Raw genomic sequence first — 19,678 nt, 5'->3', positions numbered from 1 at the left:
GGGGAATTGAAAATTAAAAATTTTTTTATTATATATTCAAATTTTTTTTATTATAATTTATTGTATAATCAATTTTTTATATAATTTATTATATATTCAAATTTTTTTATCAACAATAAATCTTACATTATTTTTTACCCTCACACTGGCAAATCCTGAGTGAATTTACCTTACTTTTCTCTACTATTCTATTTACTTATTTCGCCTTTTTTTTAATTTACTTGATAATAAAAATCAAGGTTGACGCAATTTTTTCAGAACTTATTCAATTAAGTCAATTTTAATATATGCACTTCGTTAAACTTATCAATTATAGTTATAGTTTACAAAATTCTGTCATTGTTGTTATTTTTCAATTAATTGATTATTAGCTCTTTTCTCATTGGCAGTATGTAATATATATATATATATAAAGTAAATAAAATGAGACAATTATGGCGAAGATCCTGCCACCATACTTTTATATTCAATTTTTTATTATAAAATTGTACATTATTCTTTAATTAAGTTGTACATTATTCTTAATTAAGTTGTACATCTATTCTTCTATTAAGTATACATTATTCTTTTAATTAAGTTGTAAATTATTCTTCTAATCGCATAAACAAATATATTTTAAATTGAGAAATAAATTTTTTTTTTCCAATCATGGCTTTAAACCCAGGACCTGTTGATCCTGATGTTTTGTACGATCATTCCATCATCGATTATCTGTTGTATGGGAGATCATACTACTAGAGAAATATCTTGGCAGGCGCGAAGAGGCAGTCTCCGCGCACTATCCGCCCACCATCGAATACTCTCTCTTTTCCTGAGTGAATTTACCTTAACTTTTCTCTACTATTCTATTTACTTATTTCGCCTTTTTTTTAATTTACTTGATAATAAAATCAAGGTTGACCATATTTTTTCAGACTTATTCAATTATAGTCAATTTTAATATATGCACTTTCGTTAAACTTACTCAATTATAGTTATTAGTTTAACAAAATTCTGTCATTGTTGTTATTTTTTCATTAATGATTATTAGCTTCTTTTTCTCATTGGTCATGTATGTATATATATATATATATATAAAGTAAATAAAATGAAGACAATTATGAGCGAGATCCTCCACCCACTTATCTTTTATTGTATATTCAATTTTTTTTATTATAAAATTGTACATTATTCTTTTAATTAAGTTGTACATTATTCTTTTAATTAAGTTGTACATTATTCTTCTAATTAACTTGTACATTATTCTTTTAATTAAGTTGTACATTATTCTTCTAATTAAGTTATACATTATTCTTTTAATTAAGTTGTAAATTATTCTTCTAATCGATAAACAAATATTTTTTAATTGAGAAATAATTTTTTTTTTCCAGATCATGGCTTTAAACCCAGGACCTGTTGATCCTGATGTTTTGTACGATCATTCCATTCATCGATTATCTGTTGTATGGCGAGATCATACTACTAGAGAAATATCTTGCAGGCGTCGAGAGGCAGTTCTCCAGCGCACTATCCTGCTCCACCATCGAATACTACCACTACTGCGCACATCTGGATTCTATGGGGTTGCCAAATTAGGATTTATTCAGTTGGACTGGCATCTGATCACAGCCTTGGTCGAGAGATGAAGGCCTGAGACGCATACATTTCATATGTCTGTTGAAGAGTGCACTATCACTCTACAAGACATAGAAATGTTGTTGGGGTTACCTGTTGACAGTGAGACAGTCACCGGAGTGATGTATGATGACTGGTCAGAAGTTTGTCAACTATACCTTGGTGCGACCCCACCTGCCGACAAGATTAAAGGATCGAGGTTAAGTTTAATATGGTTAGGAACACAATTTCATGAGCTCACAGATGATGTAGACGAGGAAACCGTCATAAGATATGCGCGAGCATATATACTACAAATGATGGGTGGAAGTCTGTTTTCAGATAAATCAAGTTCATTTTTTTTCACTTGATGTCTTTGCCATTGTTAGCTAACTCCATGATGCGGGGAGGTAGTATTCGTGAGTGGAGCATGCTTGCATGGGTTGTATAGACAACTATGCAAAACAACAAGATCTGAGGTTCAAGAGATAGCTGGGCCTTTCATACTTTTGCAACTATAGGCTTGGGAGCGATTTCCAACAATGGCTCCAAGCTACAACATGTTAATGACGCTCAGTTAGTTGGACGAGCCTACGGTTCTCGTGTATATTGTTTAATTCAATTTAATTTTTATATCAATGATTTAGTAATTTAAATTTTAAATTATCAATTTAAAAATTTTAGGTGGAGAGAACAATTTGTGTGACTAGGACAGCCACACATGTAGTCAGCCAGATAGATACATGTTGATCTGCTTCAACTGAACAGGTACATTACACTGAACCTAATTGATTATTTATATACATTTTATTGTATTTTTCTTTAATATTCTCTAATATAATATTTTGTGTTTCAGGTTATTTGGGAGCCGTACCAAAATTATTATGCATACTTTGCCTAATTTTTGTACGAATGGTCAAAACATATGGCGGACGATGAGTCCTTTCATATCTTTTCACATTGGTGAGTGGCAATCTTCCTGACAGGGTGATGAGACAATTCGGTTTTCAGCAGGATGTCTCATCGCCTTGTAATATTGAAACCCATACTACATGATATTGACCTAAGGACTGGAGATTGGTCCGAAAAGTTGCACATTTGGGTAGTGCGATGGCACTATCGTGCAAGGTTTATTGCAGTGGAGGTTTCTCTTGAAAAAGTCTGACACAGATGTCACTCAATAATATATTTCATTGGTATAATAATATCACAAGGCCCTACGTCACATGTCCGGGAGCAGCTGTGGGTCATTTGGTAAAGAATGAATATTATCTAATTATTTTTAATTTAAATTTATTTTAAATATTGTCGAATTGTTTTTATAAATTCACAGAGATCGAACAACAATAGACTCCGTGAGGTTGCGAATGATCCGAACCAGGTTCTTGCTAATTATGTAGTTGACAACCAAAGCTATATGGAGGAAATTCATATATATGTACAATTATCTATATTGTTCCTCTACCAGCTTCTAAACGTAGAGGAGCTAGAGGACCTGTTCTAGGAAGAGGATGAGTTTGATGAGGTTGAACATAATGTGGAAGAGTTGCCCCCTATGATGCAGACGCAAGAGTCAAACTGATTTATGTTAGTCTGAATGATTGGTGTCTAGCATTTGGTTTAGGACTATTATGACTCAAGAGGCTGGTCTTCGTCTTCATATGTGCATGGACATGGTCAGGGTCGTAGAGGAGCATAATGAATATTTTATATTATGAAGCGCCGTGCAGCGGTATCGGAGAACCTCAAGTTCGAAGTCGACGATGACAAACCAGCTCGAAATCGATGACGTCCGCCTTGTGGGACACATTGATTTTTGTAATTGTTTTTATATAAATGAGATATTTAATTTACATTTTTTTTTATTTTTATGAGATATATATTTTTTTTAATTTATTCTTTTTAGAGTTAAATAAAATAATAAAATATTTTTTAGAAATTATTTTTATAAATGAAAAATTAAAAAAAAAAGAAGAAAGAAAGAAGAAGGTGGAATGTGTAAATAATTAAAAAAATAATAAAAAAAAAAGTTTGAAAAAAAGAAACAACAATATTTTTACAAATAGTTTGAAAACAACCTTATTTTCCTAAATAGTTTATAAAGGACAATATTCTTTTAATTTTCCCAACTCGAGCCTATTCAACTAGTTTAAAGCAAATTTGTTAATTAAATGTTTGGAAAATTCAAATTTGGACTCCCACATGTTTGACTAATAAAAAATAATATTGTTTGATTCTATATAGTTTTGTAGTAATTTTAATTTTAAAATTTGGTTTATAATACACATCTCATATATTTTGGAACAAATTAGGTGACCAGGTTATATCATTTTAGTTGGAATAATTAGATGTAGCTACTACTTGACCTTATCACTGATTATTAATTTATTTCTTACAATTGTTCACTTTTTTTTTTTAATTTAGAATTGACACTTTTTTTTAAAAAATAAACTTAAATATATAAAAAAAAGGAGGAAAATAACAAATTCTAAAGACCCATTTTTTAAAAATATAAAAAACTAATATTATAAAAATAGGATAAAATCGTTTTTAGAATTTAAATCTAAACAAGAGAACGATTGGACACATGAATAATATATATATATATATATATATATATATAAAATGAGGGTCTAAATCATAAGAATAATTAAAATTGAATTTTAAAATTTAGGTTAAAAATCATTTTTGGTCAATAAACTTTAAATAAAGTAACAATTTAGTAAACTTTTGTTGGTAACGATTTATTCTCTGTACTTTCAAATTTATAACAATTAAGTTTTTAAACTATAATAAATAATAATTTAGTACTTATATTTTGAAAATTATAACAATATAATCCCTCTTATAAAATTCTTTTTAAAATTCAAATTTGAAGGGGAGAAAAATATATGAAATCTCCCAACGAGATATACAGTAACTATATGTATATGACAATATGATATTTTCGAAAACTGTTAAGAGCATTATTAGATTCAAATATAAAGGAGCGCTCTAGTTATAGATATGGTAAATTGTGGTTTTTTTTATTATTTATTTTTTTAGGCATTGCAAAAATAGCGATCAAGTCCAAATAATTTGTAGATATAACACAATACAAAAGAATTTACATATATAACAAAATTTAGATTATGTTTTGTTTTCAAAGTATATCAATGATAGACCATTCACTAGTAGTAGACTATTAACGATAGAGTTTATCATGGATAGATTTTGTAATTTTTACTATTTTTTTAAAATATTACTATACACTTAATTATTATCCCTGAACATGCTACCCAAAATAATTAACTTTTTTATTTCATCCTTCCAAACGAAACATTAAAAAAGTTGTTTAATTTCTCAAAAATTACAAGTTCTACATGGCAGCCCAATAATCTTAACCCTTTCGAATTATCGGCCCACACACAAGCCCAAGCCCGGCCCTTTTAAAATCTTTTAATTTAAAATAGTCTAGTAATTATATTATAATATTATTCTATTTCATGGTTCGATATCAATGTAAAAAGTGAATCAATATTTCCATTCTATCCTAAAAAATTTGATAGAACATAAAGAAGAAAACAAAGAACAAAATATCACTAATGCAAATATAATATAAATAATAAGCATTAAACTCATCAATAAAGTACAAAATACTTATTTATTAATTTTAATATATTTTTGAATATTTTTATCGTTTCTTCAAAAACATCAATCAAAATTGATATGTGTAAAATTTAAACTTACATTTTACATCGACATCAACATTTCAAATTAAATCATAAGTTAAATTCTTGAGTCGTTCATATTTATGTATGTTTTATTCTAAAAAGTATATAAATATTTTTTTTATTCTTTGATTAATAAATCTATAGTGTAACATAATCCTTAAATTCATTTTTAAATAAAAAATATTCTATGAGTTACTAACTAAGATGTGAATATAATCATGTTTTTTTTTTTCCTTTTTGAAAAGAATTATAATCATGATTAACTACTGTTGTTGAATCAAACCATAAAAATGAACCTATTAGATTGAAAGGTCGATATACATCTTAGTAGATAACTTAAAAGATAAATATAGGAGGAAAAAAATTATTTAATCTGATATGAAAAAAAGGAGTTTGACAAAATTATTAATGTAAATAAATAAATAAAAAAAAATTGGTGGTAACAAAAATAAAAAATAATAGAGGAATAGTTTAAACGAGGAGACCCTCTTCATCAAATCCAAGCTCTCTGAGAACCTCTTTACATTCTGGAAGCTTCTCCTTCTTCAAAAAGGCGAGAGGATTGGCAAGGCGAACAGGATTGGTGATTCCACTGTTGTTGGTAATGGTGACTCTGGAAGTATGGGCATAGCCTTCCTTCGAGAACTCATTGCAATCTGGATCTTCGCTCTTCACCAACGACACCTCACACACCTCTTCTTCGTGATCTCCATCTGCCTCGATACTGTAAGTCCCTGTTTTATCTGTCACTGCTTCTTTGCTCAACGTCACACTTCCACCTTCGATTTCTTTGCATTCCAATTTCACCGTTGCACCTGCACACACACACATTTCGATTTTGATTTCAATTTCGATTTCGATTTAGGGTTAGGATTAAGAGTAGGGCTAGTTAGTTACCTTCGAGGAATTTGCTGACTTTGGTGAAGAATTGAACACGACATGTATCGCAGTATACTTTGCCTTCAACGAAGAATTGATCCTTATTACAAGATACCAAGTGAAAGAGCGATATGAAGCAAAGAGTTGAAACGAGTATGATTGCGAATTTTGCCATTAGTTTTAATTTTTGTTTCTTTTCGTAGATTAGATTAGAGGTGTGAAGATTATGGAGAATGGATTACTAATTTTATAGGTTCAATTTTGTCTAATTTTTGTGGATTTCGTTGGTTGATTGTTATTTTTAGGGGATAGAGGACCATTTTCCTTAATCCTCTCAACTAAACTTCATTTTTTTTTACACTTTTTTTTTTTGTTCTAACACCATATTTAGACTTTCAAATTTTCTTGTGTGAGCAAAATTTAGGAGACGTGTCATATAAATGTTTGAACATGTGTTTTTAGAGGAAAAAAATATCTCTTATTATGGACTATCAAATTTTCATATATTTTATATATATATATATATATATATTAGGAACTATCAATTTATATCTCTAAAATTCTAATAATTATATCAATTTAAACCCTGAGCTTTGGAGTTGGTATCAATTTAAACCTCAAACTAATAATTGTATCAATTTAAACCCTAAACTTTTATAATTGTATCAACTTAAACCCTTTATTATGTTTCATTTGGATGCACTTATGAAAATTTAGGGTTTAAATTGATATATTTATAAAAGTTCAAGATTTAAACTAATACATTTATGAAAGTCCAGAGTCTAAATTGATACAATGATGAATTTGGGGTTTAAATTGATACAATTCTAAAAATTTAAGATTTAAATTGATATAACTTTTAAAGCGTAATAGTCTAAATTGATATAACAAAAAAAAAACAGAAATGTCATCAAATGAACTTTTAAAGTTGGTTCAATTTTGTAAAAAGTAGAAGCTCTGCATGGCAGCCCAATAATCTTAACCCTATCGAATTATCGAGCCACACGGAAGGATCATTTTGGGTAGTAAATTTCAAAAAGGCCCAAGCCTTGCCCCTTTAAAGTCCTTAATTGTCCTTTAAAATAGTCTCTGGATAATTATTATATTATAATATTATTCATTTTACATCTTTACATATTCACTAATCGATCACCACAGCAAAAGTGGATTTCTACAACATGATGTGTAGCCAAATTGTGGGCTGAGTGAAAAAAAGTGTCATAAATAAAAAAACGTGCGTTTTGGTAGAAAAAAATGGAGGTTCCAGATTTTGTTCAAATGTCATTGATTTATGACATTTATTGAATGTCATTAATGAATTTTACTCAATTATTTTTCAAAATAAAGTAAGAATAAAGAATCTAATAACACTATCTCTTTGCACTGTACTCTGGATTTTCGTCTCTTCTTTCTGATTTCTACGCCTTTTTAGAGTTTCTTTCGTTGGCCTTCAGCCTCTAGTCTGTTCGTCACCAAAATATTCAGCGTTGCTGACCGTCCTTTCCTTTTCACCAAAATATTCAGCGTTGCTGATTATCCATTGTATTGGATTTAGTGTCCTAAATCTCGTTCATCTTGTAATTTGTAATTTGTAAATATAAATTATTTATTTAATAAAATAAAAGAAGTATTTTACTGGAAATTTAGATAGCATTAACTCAATTCAATAAACTAAGATCCAAGGTTATTTAATGAAACTTGAACAATATGTGGTAGACATACAAGTAGATCATGTTTAAGTAATAACTTATAAGGTCTGTAATATACAGTTCACTTTGTAATTGTTACATGAGTTGTAAGTATTATATACAATATGATCCATATTGTTTATGTGGAAACATGTGGGTGGAGATATCCTGTATAAAGAGTTTATGTAAGACCATACCACGAAATGATTAGTTTCTCAGTATAACACTAACTTGACCTTAATCTTAAGTGAGTTGTGAACTCTTATCTTATATGTGAGGGCAATCCTTTGATCTGCATGGGGAGAGTGGCTTGTTTCATCGACTCAATATGCTTGCCATTTGGGGATTTGTCCGAGTAAGGAATTGGGAACACAGTTACACAAGATGAAATTCACTTCTCCATGTCGTCAGGGAAAGTAGATAAATTGCTCTCTTAATAACTGATTCTGGGTCTTCAATAGTGAAGCCTCACCCTCTCATTCGCTCGTGAGGGGTTAGTTTATAGTTGGACTATAAATTATTTGTTCATTAGAGGAATCAATGACATTTAAGATGTTAGATGTAGCTATAGGGGTAAAATGGTAATTTTGACCCAATTGTACTTACGAGCAATTTGTGAAGGGTCAATTTACTGTTGATTAGTTCTATCCAATGGACATAGAATATATCTCAGTGTAAAGAGTGTAGTTGTTGGTCTTTAGTGGAGTGACTGACGGTTAATGAAAGTTGATTAATCCAATTAAAAAGTTTAGTTGATTAATCTCGTATCATTAAAGCTTCTAATCTGTAGGTTCATTAGTTACTTTGTTAGCTCACTAAGGATAAAATAATAAATAATTTTTTTTGGAATAATTTGAACCGTTCAAATTATTTATGAGAATTTAAGTAATTAATTATATTAATATGATTAATATAATGTATAGTGTACATTGATACATTATAATATATAGTTAGTTATAAATGTAATTTATAATTAAAACTATATAATATATGAGGGAAAAATATTTGAATGAGATTTAAATGCTATAAATAGGTTTTATACTATAGATTAAATTTAATATGAATTTGATTTATATTAAAAATGATAGGTTATAAGAGAAAACTGTATTATAATATGATTATAAATGCATATAATATGGTTACCAATAGCTAGTTAACCATATTATAAATGTTATGTTAATATTAATATTAACGAATAAAATAAAATAAAATAATAAAGGAGTTATTTTAGTGGGGAATTAACGTAACTCCCTCCTCTTCCACTCCTTTCCCCTCTTTGCGTTAAGAAGAAGAACACTAGAACACGAGGGAAAGAAAGAGGTGTTGTAATATTCAACCTATTTGTCTCATTCTCTCTGCCAAAAATCTTGGGAGCCCACACATCCTTCTTCAATGAGGTGATGATACATGCATGCGTGCACATGACCTTATAAAACGTGGGTTCGACACTATGTAACTCAACCCATGAGAAGGCATTGGGTGGAATTTTTTGATTTTAGAATAGACTACTCGAGGAGACTTTAAGGAGATTTTGTCGAGTAGTCGCAGAAGTAAGGTCTCACGCAGAAGACAAGTGAAAAGTCTCTCGAGGTTTCGCCGCTTTGAAACATTTTCAAAATCTTGCAAAAATGCAGCGTGATTTTTCTCTAAAAACTTGGAAGGTTCTGCCAGAAATAGTTTGAGATTAAATTGTTTGGTCTTTTGAAGTTCCTGGTTTGAGAACGTGATTGAAGAAGACCTGCATTTTGGAATATACGTGAGATCGAGTGTTTGAAGTTATTCGTTTGTGTTCCGATTCCACCGTTCAAATGGAGACGTTGCTGAGTATGTGGCATGAGAATATATAGCAAGTGGCCAATTCAAACTTAGAAACTCGGTGCTCTTTATGACCCTTTATATTGGAATAAGTTCATTCAACTAAACTTCCATTGGTGAAAGTGTAGATATGTTTTTGCCAACAAAAAAAAATCTCGATATAAAACTTTTATGGAAAAAGTAGCCAAGAAAAACCAAAAGAGAACCGTACCCACTACACATTTAACAATTCTAGTTCCATTTCCACTGCATTTTTGCGATCAAACAGTTCATGAGGAAATGAACAAATGAAAGATATAAATAAAATATAGATCTATCACTAATTTTCCATAGACCCAACCCGATTTACTAATACATATAGCCTTTGCCTGGATCATAAAAACAGAACCATATCTCAAATTCAAAAATCAAAACGATCACGTTCTCGACAAAAGGTATGAGCCAAACTATTTGATTTTGCAAGACCTTTCGATTACATGTCAAAATCCATGAAAGTGCAAAAGAAATAAAGAAGAGAAAAATGGAAATAAGCAACAAGTACTGCGGCGTTGAAGCAGAAGCGTCAACCAGTGGCGTTGAACACCGACGGAGTAAGAAAGCGTTGAACGCCTTTTCCGGTGGACGACCAGTTCGTAGCAGCACTGAAGACTAACAGACGGCGGTACTGAAGAACAATGTGAAGGGATAATCTAATGTAGAAGCCTTTTATCACTTTTTATCTTTGAATTGAGATAAGAAAATCAATTAACTGATTTTACAGAGTCAAAATAGGCCAAACATACAGATTTTTCAGTTCAAAAAAATAAAAGATAGAGAGTAAATACCTTCGAAGAAACACAAATCTTCACGCAAAAACCCTCATAGACCATGATCAAATCTTCTGTAAAAATCCAGAAATTCTTTCACTAATGTGCACACCACCCGGAGGAGACCCACTCTCATTCGAATGTTTATTGTGTTAGACATATTTAAATAGTAATATGTTTAATTAGAGTATGAATTATGTACGTGAATTAATAATTTATGACATCAGGTTACTTTATTAGATTGGACATTTAATTAATTAAGACCTTAGATTCTTAATTGAGTATGTACTCAGAAACCTTAATAGTAAAGATACCTTAGGGCTATGGTCCCAACATACCAAAACAATAATCTTTTTTCAATCTCATCTAAAGAGATCTCACTTAAGACATTCGAAGTTTTGGTTGAGGAAGACAATAGCCATCTTAAAGTCATCATTATCTTGAAGCTATCATCAATCTCTCAATGGAATCCTGTATGTTATTTATTCTTTACAATTTAATATGAATGATCCAAGGTTAATCTATTTAATATAGAATAAGTGGTATCAGAGCATTAATTTCAGGTTGAATTGTTGGTTTATGTTCGTTTCCATTGGTATTGTGATGTTGGTCTATCAATGAAAGGTTTTATAGTAAATGAGTATATCATTGGTCTATCGCTGATATTTGGCTTATAAGTGATAGATCTAATGTAAAACATAATGTAATTATTCTTTGATATATCTTTTTTTCTTTTTTAATCTTATTGCAGGTTCATTCACTGCATATAAAACTGATTTTGAGGGACATTTTAAGTATTGTTTCATGGCAATTGGATTGTGTATTGAGGGGTGGAAATATTGTAGGCCAAACATATCAGTTGATGACACCTTTTTGAAATGTAAATATGGTGGAACTCTTTTGATGGCGTCAACAATTGATGGTAACTTTTAGATTTTTCTTCTTGCCTTTAGTATTGTAGACTCCAAGAATGATGCATCATGGAGATGGTTTTTTTTGATAATATAAAGAGAAGTTTAGGAGATCGAGAAGGTTTAGTTATTATACCCGATCGACATTTAAGTATTCCAAAAGGTGTTCAAAATATTTTTCCAACGGTTGAATATTGTGTTTGTTTGCAACATCTTTTGAGAAGTTTGAAATTGACATATAAGGACTCTTCTATCAATAATATGTTTTTTAGATGTGGAAAAACATATACTATTGCTGATTTTGAGCTGAATATGAGATGGATGGAGGCTATATATCCTCACATACGAGACTAGCTTAGTAATGTTGGTTTCGAGAAGTAGGCTCGTGCATATTGTAGAAGAAGAAGATATCAGATGATGACTAGAAACATTTCAGAATGTTTAAATGCAGTTCTTTAAGAGCTTAGAGATTTACCTGTGGCATCACTACTCGATTCAATCAACAATTACTTCAAAAATGGTTTTATGATAAAAGTAAAGTTACATATTGTATGAAATCTGTTTTGACTAGCTAGGCTGAGGGGAAATTACGAACACAACATCAGATATCAAGAAGCTTCACGGTAAGAGTTACTTGTTTTCATGAGTAATATACACAATTTGTCAGTAATTGAGTTCTATCAGTGATAGACTTCTATCACTGATAGACTCAGATAGTTGGATTTTAATTAATTTCTTGTCTATGTGTCTTTTTTTTTAGGTTAACGCAATTAATGATGTCGAATTTCAAGTAATTGATGGAAGCAATCATTTTATGGTACATTTAGATTCCAAATCATGTACTTGTCGTGTTTGGGATCTTGATGAAATTCCATATGCCCATGCACTTGCTGTTATTTGTGGATGCAACATGGATACTTACTCATTTGTTCATAAGTATTTTTTGACAAGCACCTTGATTTCATGTTATGCTAGTTCTGTTTGTCCAGTTGGGAACCATGCTAATTGGAAACCTATAGGGATTGCATGAGTATATTACCTCCAATTGTTAAGCGTCTAGTAGGCTGACCTCGAAAACAAATAATATTATCAATTGGCGAGCAAAAAAGTCAAACAAAGTGCAGTCGTTGTGGTCGTGTTGGTCATAATCGTAGAATGTGTAAATTTCTTCCATTTATACAATGATGCAACATTTACTGTCAATTTGATCTTTATAGATGTGAATGTGTAGGTTGAAAACATTTTTAGATTGTTGTAGGGTTTGCCATTTTTACCATTTGTTTGATTGTTATATTATTCTTACGAACATAACATTCTGTTTGAGAAATATAGAACTTTTTTTTTTCCATTTTTTTGTCAATAGTTATATATATTCGTTTTTCTTCTTATTCAATGTAAAGTAATGTCACTTAAAAAGTACAAAATTTAGTCCTTTGACCTTTTTTCTCAATAAATAATATAGAATGAATAAAAACGCAAAATCGAGTACATACGAAAGAAAGTAACATCAATTTCAAGTATTGTCACTATGCTTTCTATCACTAATATTGGTCTATCATTGACACTGATCTATCACTGACCATCGATTACATAATATCAAGAGTTTAGTTCTTAGAACTTTAAATTAGAAAGCAGAAAGTGACATAATTTCCTACATTTATATGACAAATAGAACTACATATGAAGTTTTTGTGAGTAATTTCAAGCAATGTCACTGTGATTTCTGCCACTAATATTGGTTTGTCATTGACATTGATATATCACTTATCACCCATTACATATTTATAAGATTTTGGTTCTTACAACTATAAAAATGTAAAAATAGAAGCACAAATGGATATAATTTGTACTGATTCAACTAACAATCCAACAATTTCCTATATCTATATGACAAAATAAACTACGTATGAAGTCTATCATGGATCGTTTCTATCACATATATGTTTCTATCACTGATACTACTAATGTATTCACAAAAACTAGGGTATAATATCCCACATCCCACAATCATTTCTTTTCCTTTCTTTTCTCATATTGTATTGTATGACATTTTGAATTAAGAAATTAATACAATGTGTTTTTCAATGCATTTCTCTATTCCTTCAACTCCATCTCCATCTTTTTACTTAGCATCTTTACTTTCATTGCAACACTTAGTGGGATTGCTTGGGTATTGCATACTTAGTCATGTGAACTAGGAATATGAAGCATGTAGCAACCCACCGAGAGGTGTGCGTTGTGCGAGTATGTGAGTAATCTTATCTGCTTAGTGTGAAGCTGCTGCAACACCTGTCTATGGGCTAACACATTGCTTGTCTATGAGTGAAGTCACCAACAATCAACTGCCCGAGAGGGTAAGTGGTTGGACGCATTAAGCAAGGTATGCGTTGTTCATTAGGGATAGTAACAACCGTAGGCCAGCGAAGTTTATGCGATTGTCTTGTATTATGTATGCTTCATTCGTCCATTAGGGATACTCGGGAGGATAGTCTAAGGACAGGATCTAGGCTTGGGAAGACCAGGTCAGAATCTAGGCTTGAGAAAGCCAGATTAGAACACATAATACAAGAGATAGGCGCTTAGGAATGAGCACTATTTGTTATTAACGCATCGCATGCATCCTAGAGATAAGATACGATTGAATGCGGTCACCTTGCTTTCATGCATCTTGCATCATCGCATAGGACAAGAGTAGAGACTTAGGAATAAGCTCTATAGACACTTGCATTCAATACATGCGTCCTAGAATTAGGAGCACTGCATTTCCATTGGAAAATGATTTGCCTTGTATGGTTGTAACATGATCGCATAGTCTGACACTGACTAAGGTTCCCTTGTGGTCACTCTTAAGGGTTGCAATGAAAACATCTCCGCATTTTATCCATTTTCCCATTCATTTATTTCATGTCAAGGTTTGTCGCATCTCTACCTTTCATGCATATCTCATTGCGTTGTCTGATAGATAGAAGTAGGAATAGGATTAACATAGCAACATCCCTTTCATTCTTTTATTCATACTGTCGCATGTACATCACCGTAAACATATAGTTACAAGTCCCTATGTTTCACTTCGGATTACCCGAGAAACTTACGTTCATGTTATACTTGACATGAACGCAAGAAAACTTGTGGCAGAACGCATGGTCATCGCATACATGCGTTAACGCAATTTTCATTCCAACGCACGACCATCGACGCATGACTATCAACGCATATCTTAGGAACATGCATCACATAATGCGTCCAAAGGAAGTTGGTTGTCGAGTAAAATCAACTTCCAATTTTCGCGCATCACAGTCTCCACTGCAAATCCCCAAAACGAGTCTGGAAGATGAGCATAACTCATCATAGACCGAACCATGTACAACAAGGTTTTGTTTCCCCTTTTTGATACACCATTCTGCTGAGGTGTACCTGGGGTCGAGAGTTGGGATGTAATTCCATGTTCTATCATATTGTTCTGGAATTCGAGGTCCATATACTCTCTACCACGATTAGATCGTAGTGTTTTTATCTTCTTACCTAACAAGTTTTCAACTTCAGCCTTAGTACCTTATACTTCTTAAACTTGTCAGGGGCTTCAGACTTACGTTGCATTAGGTAGAGATACCCATACCTTGAATAATCATCTATGAAAGAGATGAAATATTCATACCCACCTCGATCCCTAACACTCATCAAACTACAAAAGTCTGAATATATAAGCTCCAAGGTTTCTTTGACTCTGTAATTTTTTCCAGTAAAAGGTTGTTTGGTCATCTTTCCTTCAAGGCATGATTCACCCACCGACAAGGAGTTTTCTTCTAAACTCTTTAGAAGTCCACATTTCACCAACTACTCAATTCTATTGAGGTTGATGTGACCTAATCTTAGATGCCAAAGATGAACGTTTTCCTTAGGAGAAACCTTTGGTCTTTTTGCTGTTGTCGCCGTACTGAATATTTCAGTATTTAGCAAGGCTTTTATGACTAACGACCTTAGTACATACAAGTTATTTTCCATTGAACCAAAACCAATTTCCATACTATTCTTGAAAATAAACATTTTACTCTCAGAAAAGGAGATGGTATAACTTTTTTCAATGAGACAAGAAACCGAGATCAAGTTCCTCTTGATATGAGGAACTACAAAAACATTATCCAGTAACAGATAACGTTTCTTGTCCAAAAATAACTTCAGCCTGCCTACAGCAACAGTTGAAACAACCTCATCAGTACTGACTCGAAAAGTCATCTCTTCCTTTGGCAACGTTTTCCAGGACTAAATCCTTGGTAGGAAGAACTAACGTGATTAGTAGCACTCGAATTAAGGATCCAGGTAGAAATCATCTACCAAAGACGTCTCCAAGAAAAATAAATCTTCTTTACTGTCTTTAGACTTCTTTCTCTTTTGGAGAGTAGTGGGATTAGTATCAGAACCTAAATAAGCTCAAAGTTCCATTTCAGAAAACACTTCTCATCGATGAACTTTAACAGAGTCAGCAACACTTACTTTCTCTTTCTGGAGGTTATCTTAGGAACTGACACTACTGTTTTCTTTATCATCCATCCCTTTGTGCTCAGAAAGTAAGAACTAAAGTTCAAAACAATTCTTGCAACGAGTCCATGATCTTACATGCAATGGCCATGTTCTCAATCATTTTGGCCAAAGCATCAGGTATGCTAGCCAATATGTGAATTCGGGCCAATGAATTAGCCTTCATGCACAACTCATGCATTACGAACATTTCATCGTGCATCAAAGGTCGAGACTGTAGGACACTCCTTAAACCATGAGAAACTCGAGGTCGTTTACCACGAAATATGTTTTACAAGACTCTTTCCACTGTATGTAATTGGTCAAACTAGAGGCATTTAACGGAAAATCAAACATGTTGTTGAAAAAGAAACACATGGACCTACGTTAGGTTTTAACAAATACTCGTTGAAAAAACATACAACATCCAACAAAACCTGAAATGAACCCCGTGTGACATCTAATTTCACAATGACACTTCAAAGGTCTAGGACAAAGGTTTCCGAAGGGTGGTCAATTTATCCCTCCTCTGAATTGAGACATTCTCAACCAGCCATTAATATCAGAACAATTCTTGCTCTTATAATGACTAGCCATCATTGATTTTGTCAAGAAATCATTAACGTACTTAACAATTTCCAATAAGTGTGACCCGTCATTTTAGGCCCTAGAGTTCTGTCCCAAGCAGCCAATCCAAAGGGAAAAATCCAATTAGGGCAAAAACTAAAGTGACCCTATCCATTTCTGGAGTTCACTTTGATATTGACCAACTGCACAAAACCCATCCGAAGGGGGACACTCTCAAAGTGCCACGACGGAGTGCAAGAATGATCTCATGGTGTGAACCAATGAAGAAGACGACAAGACGTGTTGACACACACCCTTCACCCAATTACTATAAACACTCTCTTCGTCCACCTTGATATTGACTCATGCAAACACCATCCAAAGGGGGATGCTCCCAGGGCACCACAAGGCCAAGCATGAATCTCACGGTGTGAACATTTAGGGAGAAACGTGAGTGGAATCATTAACATATCATATATATCTCTTCCTCCCACTGAGTATTTTATAACCTAGGGTTTAGTTTACTTAGAAAAAACATGACTAAGAATTTTAACTAAGTGATTTTTTATGTTTTCCCTAGAGTAACTCTTACCTTGGAAAGTTGAAACAACTTTTGATCATCATCCATTAAACTCTTTAATAGAATCTTTGATCAACTGTTGCATGTTTGTAGAAAATCTATCTAATTCACCTTTACAGGTAGGTTCCTAGGTAGGGGTGTTTCGTTTCCATCAGCTTAAGTACCCCAGCCTAGACAGAACCCGCCTTAGACAAAAGGTCCCTTATAGATAGATTTAATACAAATTTAATCTTTTATGCCAATGAATTTAATCCTATTAAACCGATTTAAAAAGATTAAACTTAGGTTGCTAATCCCATTAGAACCTTTAGGTCAATCTGAATCCAATTTTAAAACCCTTTTAAAACATGAGTTCACCTAAGTCCGCATTCAACTCTTTCTTATTGATTTTAGTTCTAATTTCTATTATAACACTTATAACAGAAACAACCAAAATCATCCACAATGCGAAGCAAACACATACAAGGCATTCATTACTTTTATAAATAAGCCTAAGTGTCATGCTCCATGCATTGTTCATTCATTGCTACTTTTATGTAACACTTATTATATAAGCAAGCAAGGAACTAAGCATACATGCTTCCATACACCCTTATACTATAACGCTTATAATATAAAGATGATGCATGAATATGCTTATTGCATGCATAAATATAACTCTTATATTTCATGATGCATGCACATGCTTTCTTGTAATTTCATCATGCCAAAAGCTATATTATAACACTTATAATATATGATGCATGAATAATTGCATAATCTAAGGTGGGTTTTAAATCTACATGTCATACACTATGGCATATAAACAACATATGTCCCATGTACACTAAATAAAAGTTTATGAACCGGGATAATTAGCCTCAAATCCTCAAAAAACCAAAGCTAACTATTACAAATAGCAAAGAGTCTCCGGTTCAAATAGGCGAATTGGGTCTTGAACCGTCTGGACGAAGAAACACGTCTTCTTTGATCGTGTACCAAACTCCTTGTGATTGCCTACACGAAAGAATAGACACTTTACTCAATTGTTTACCAAAGCTTCTTGAGCTAAACGATCATTTAGCAACGATCATGTGCCTTGACTATGCGATGAATCATGAGGCACGCAATCATGTAGCACGCAACGTACAATGCAAGCCTTAAACAATCATCTAAACGACAACGATGCGGTGAAGCAGAATCATCTAAACGATTGCTGAGCAAGTGCGAGGTATTGTATATCGCGTGATCGTGTAGTTAGTTACTATGCGATGAGGCATGCTAACTATATGATCGTTTAGTGTGCACGCCTTTTATTAAATGATGAGCATCGAATGCTCTACGCGATCGTTTACCACCAACGTCCACGCGATCGAGCAACCAACGCTACGTGATAGAGCAAACCAACGCTACGTGATAGAGCTAAACGATCGTTTAGTAAATACTACATGATCGCGTAGAAAATTCTACACGATCGTTTAGCCAAATCCCAACGATCGTTTACCTGAGTCTACACGATACGACCAACCTTTGGTCTTCTTTCTCGATGAGAACCACATCTTCATGCTTCGAACCTTCATCTTGAACAACTCAACAAACTCAAACACTTTGAATTACAGACTCGATTGCTTGTTAATTATGCCCAAAAACGCAGAGGCCCTTACAAAGTAACACTTTGTAATCTTTAAGAAAGCTTTAAACAGAGGCAATAAACCTATAAATATTCATTAACATCCATCCACAAACGCATTTAACAATTAAAAACAATGCATAAAACCCACCATGACTGTAAAAGATGTTCAAAACAGAAGTAAAATTTGGAATATCAGAATAACCTGGCTCTTATACAAATTGAAGGAAATTAGACATGAGGATTTCCATGAGCAACAGAAGGATCGTTCCAAATTCCATTCAAAATTGAACATAAACAATTACTGTACAAAAACGGAAACTAACTGGTCATGCACAACAAGAAATTACAACATGCTTACACAGACTATCAAGGGATAGAGTATGCGTACCTTTGAAGAATCATTCTTCAAACTCCCTCGATCAATCTCCAATCGTCTAAGAACAGCAACTCAGCCTTCGAAGCAATGACCGGAACAACAACACGATCAACAGAACAAACACGGTGACCACGAACCCAACGAATGGCCAATGGTTCCTCGAAACCAATCGAATTGAGTGAGGACACCACCGCAATGGTTACCTTGATATTCTCGGTGTGAGAATCCAGGAGTTGTGGGCTTTGTATGATATTAGTTAGAGGAAGAGACTGGAGGACAAAAATTGTGTAGACGATCGAGCAAGTGGGAGATAGAAAGCTGTCTATCGTATAGACGATATGCTCGATCGTGTAGTAAATAACAGCCTATCATATAGACAAAGCCACACGATCATTTAGCTACGATCAGCTGAATGAATTATCGTATAGTCAAACTCCACGATCATATAGTCTCTCTACTAGCTATCGTTTAGTGAAATACTTTCACTTGATAGCTTTACCATGAGTAACTTTCCAAAAGTAGCAACTCCCTAATTTTAGGAAAACATTTTCCTTTTATCTCATGGTTACCAGAAAACTACCAATAATCTCCCACTCAATCGATTATTTGAGAAAAATATTTAA

General features: G+C 32.7%; 1 protein-coding gene across 1 annotated transcript; it reads right to left on the bottom strand.

The window, feature by feature from the left end:
• Nucleotides 1–5,703: 5,703 nt before the first annotated feature.
• On the bottom strand, nt 5,704–6,379 carry LOC120072301 (olee1-like protein). The gene is made up of 2 exons (XM_039024755.1): nt 6,204–6,379; nt 5,704–6,121 (listed from the first exon to the last, which is right to left on the bottom strand). The coding sequence occupies exons 1-2, from the start codon at nt 6,358–6,360 to the stop codon at nt 5,778–5,780; spliced, it is 501 nt and encodes a 166-aa protein (XP_038880683.1). The 5' UTR covers nt 6,361–6,379; the 3' UTR covers nt 5,704–5,777.
• Nucleotides 6,380–19,678: the final 13,299 nt, after the last annotated feature.

The sequence above is a fragment of the Benincasa hispida genome, chromosome 2, assembly GCF_009727055.1.
Source record: "Benincasa hispida cultivar B227 chromosome 2, ASM972705v1, whole genome shotgun sequence".
Taxonomy (NCBI): domain Eukaryota; kingdom Viridiplantae; phylum Streptophyta; class Magnoliopsida; order Cucurbitales; family Cucurbitaceae; genus Benincasa; species Benincasa hispida.
Note: the sequence above shows the minus strand (reverse complement) of the source record. Positions and strands in the feature narration are given on the sequence as shown.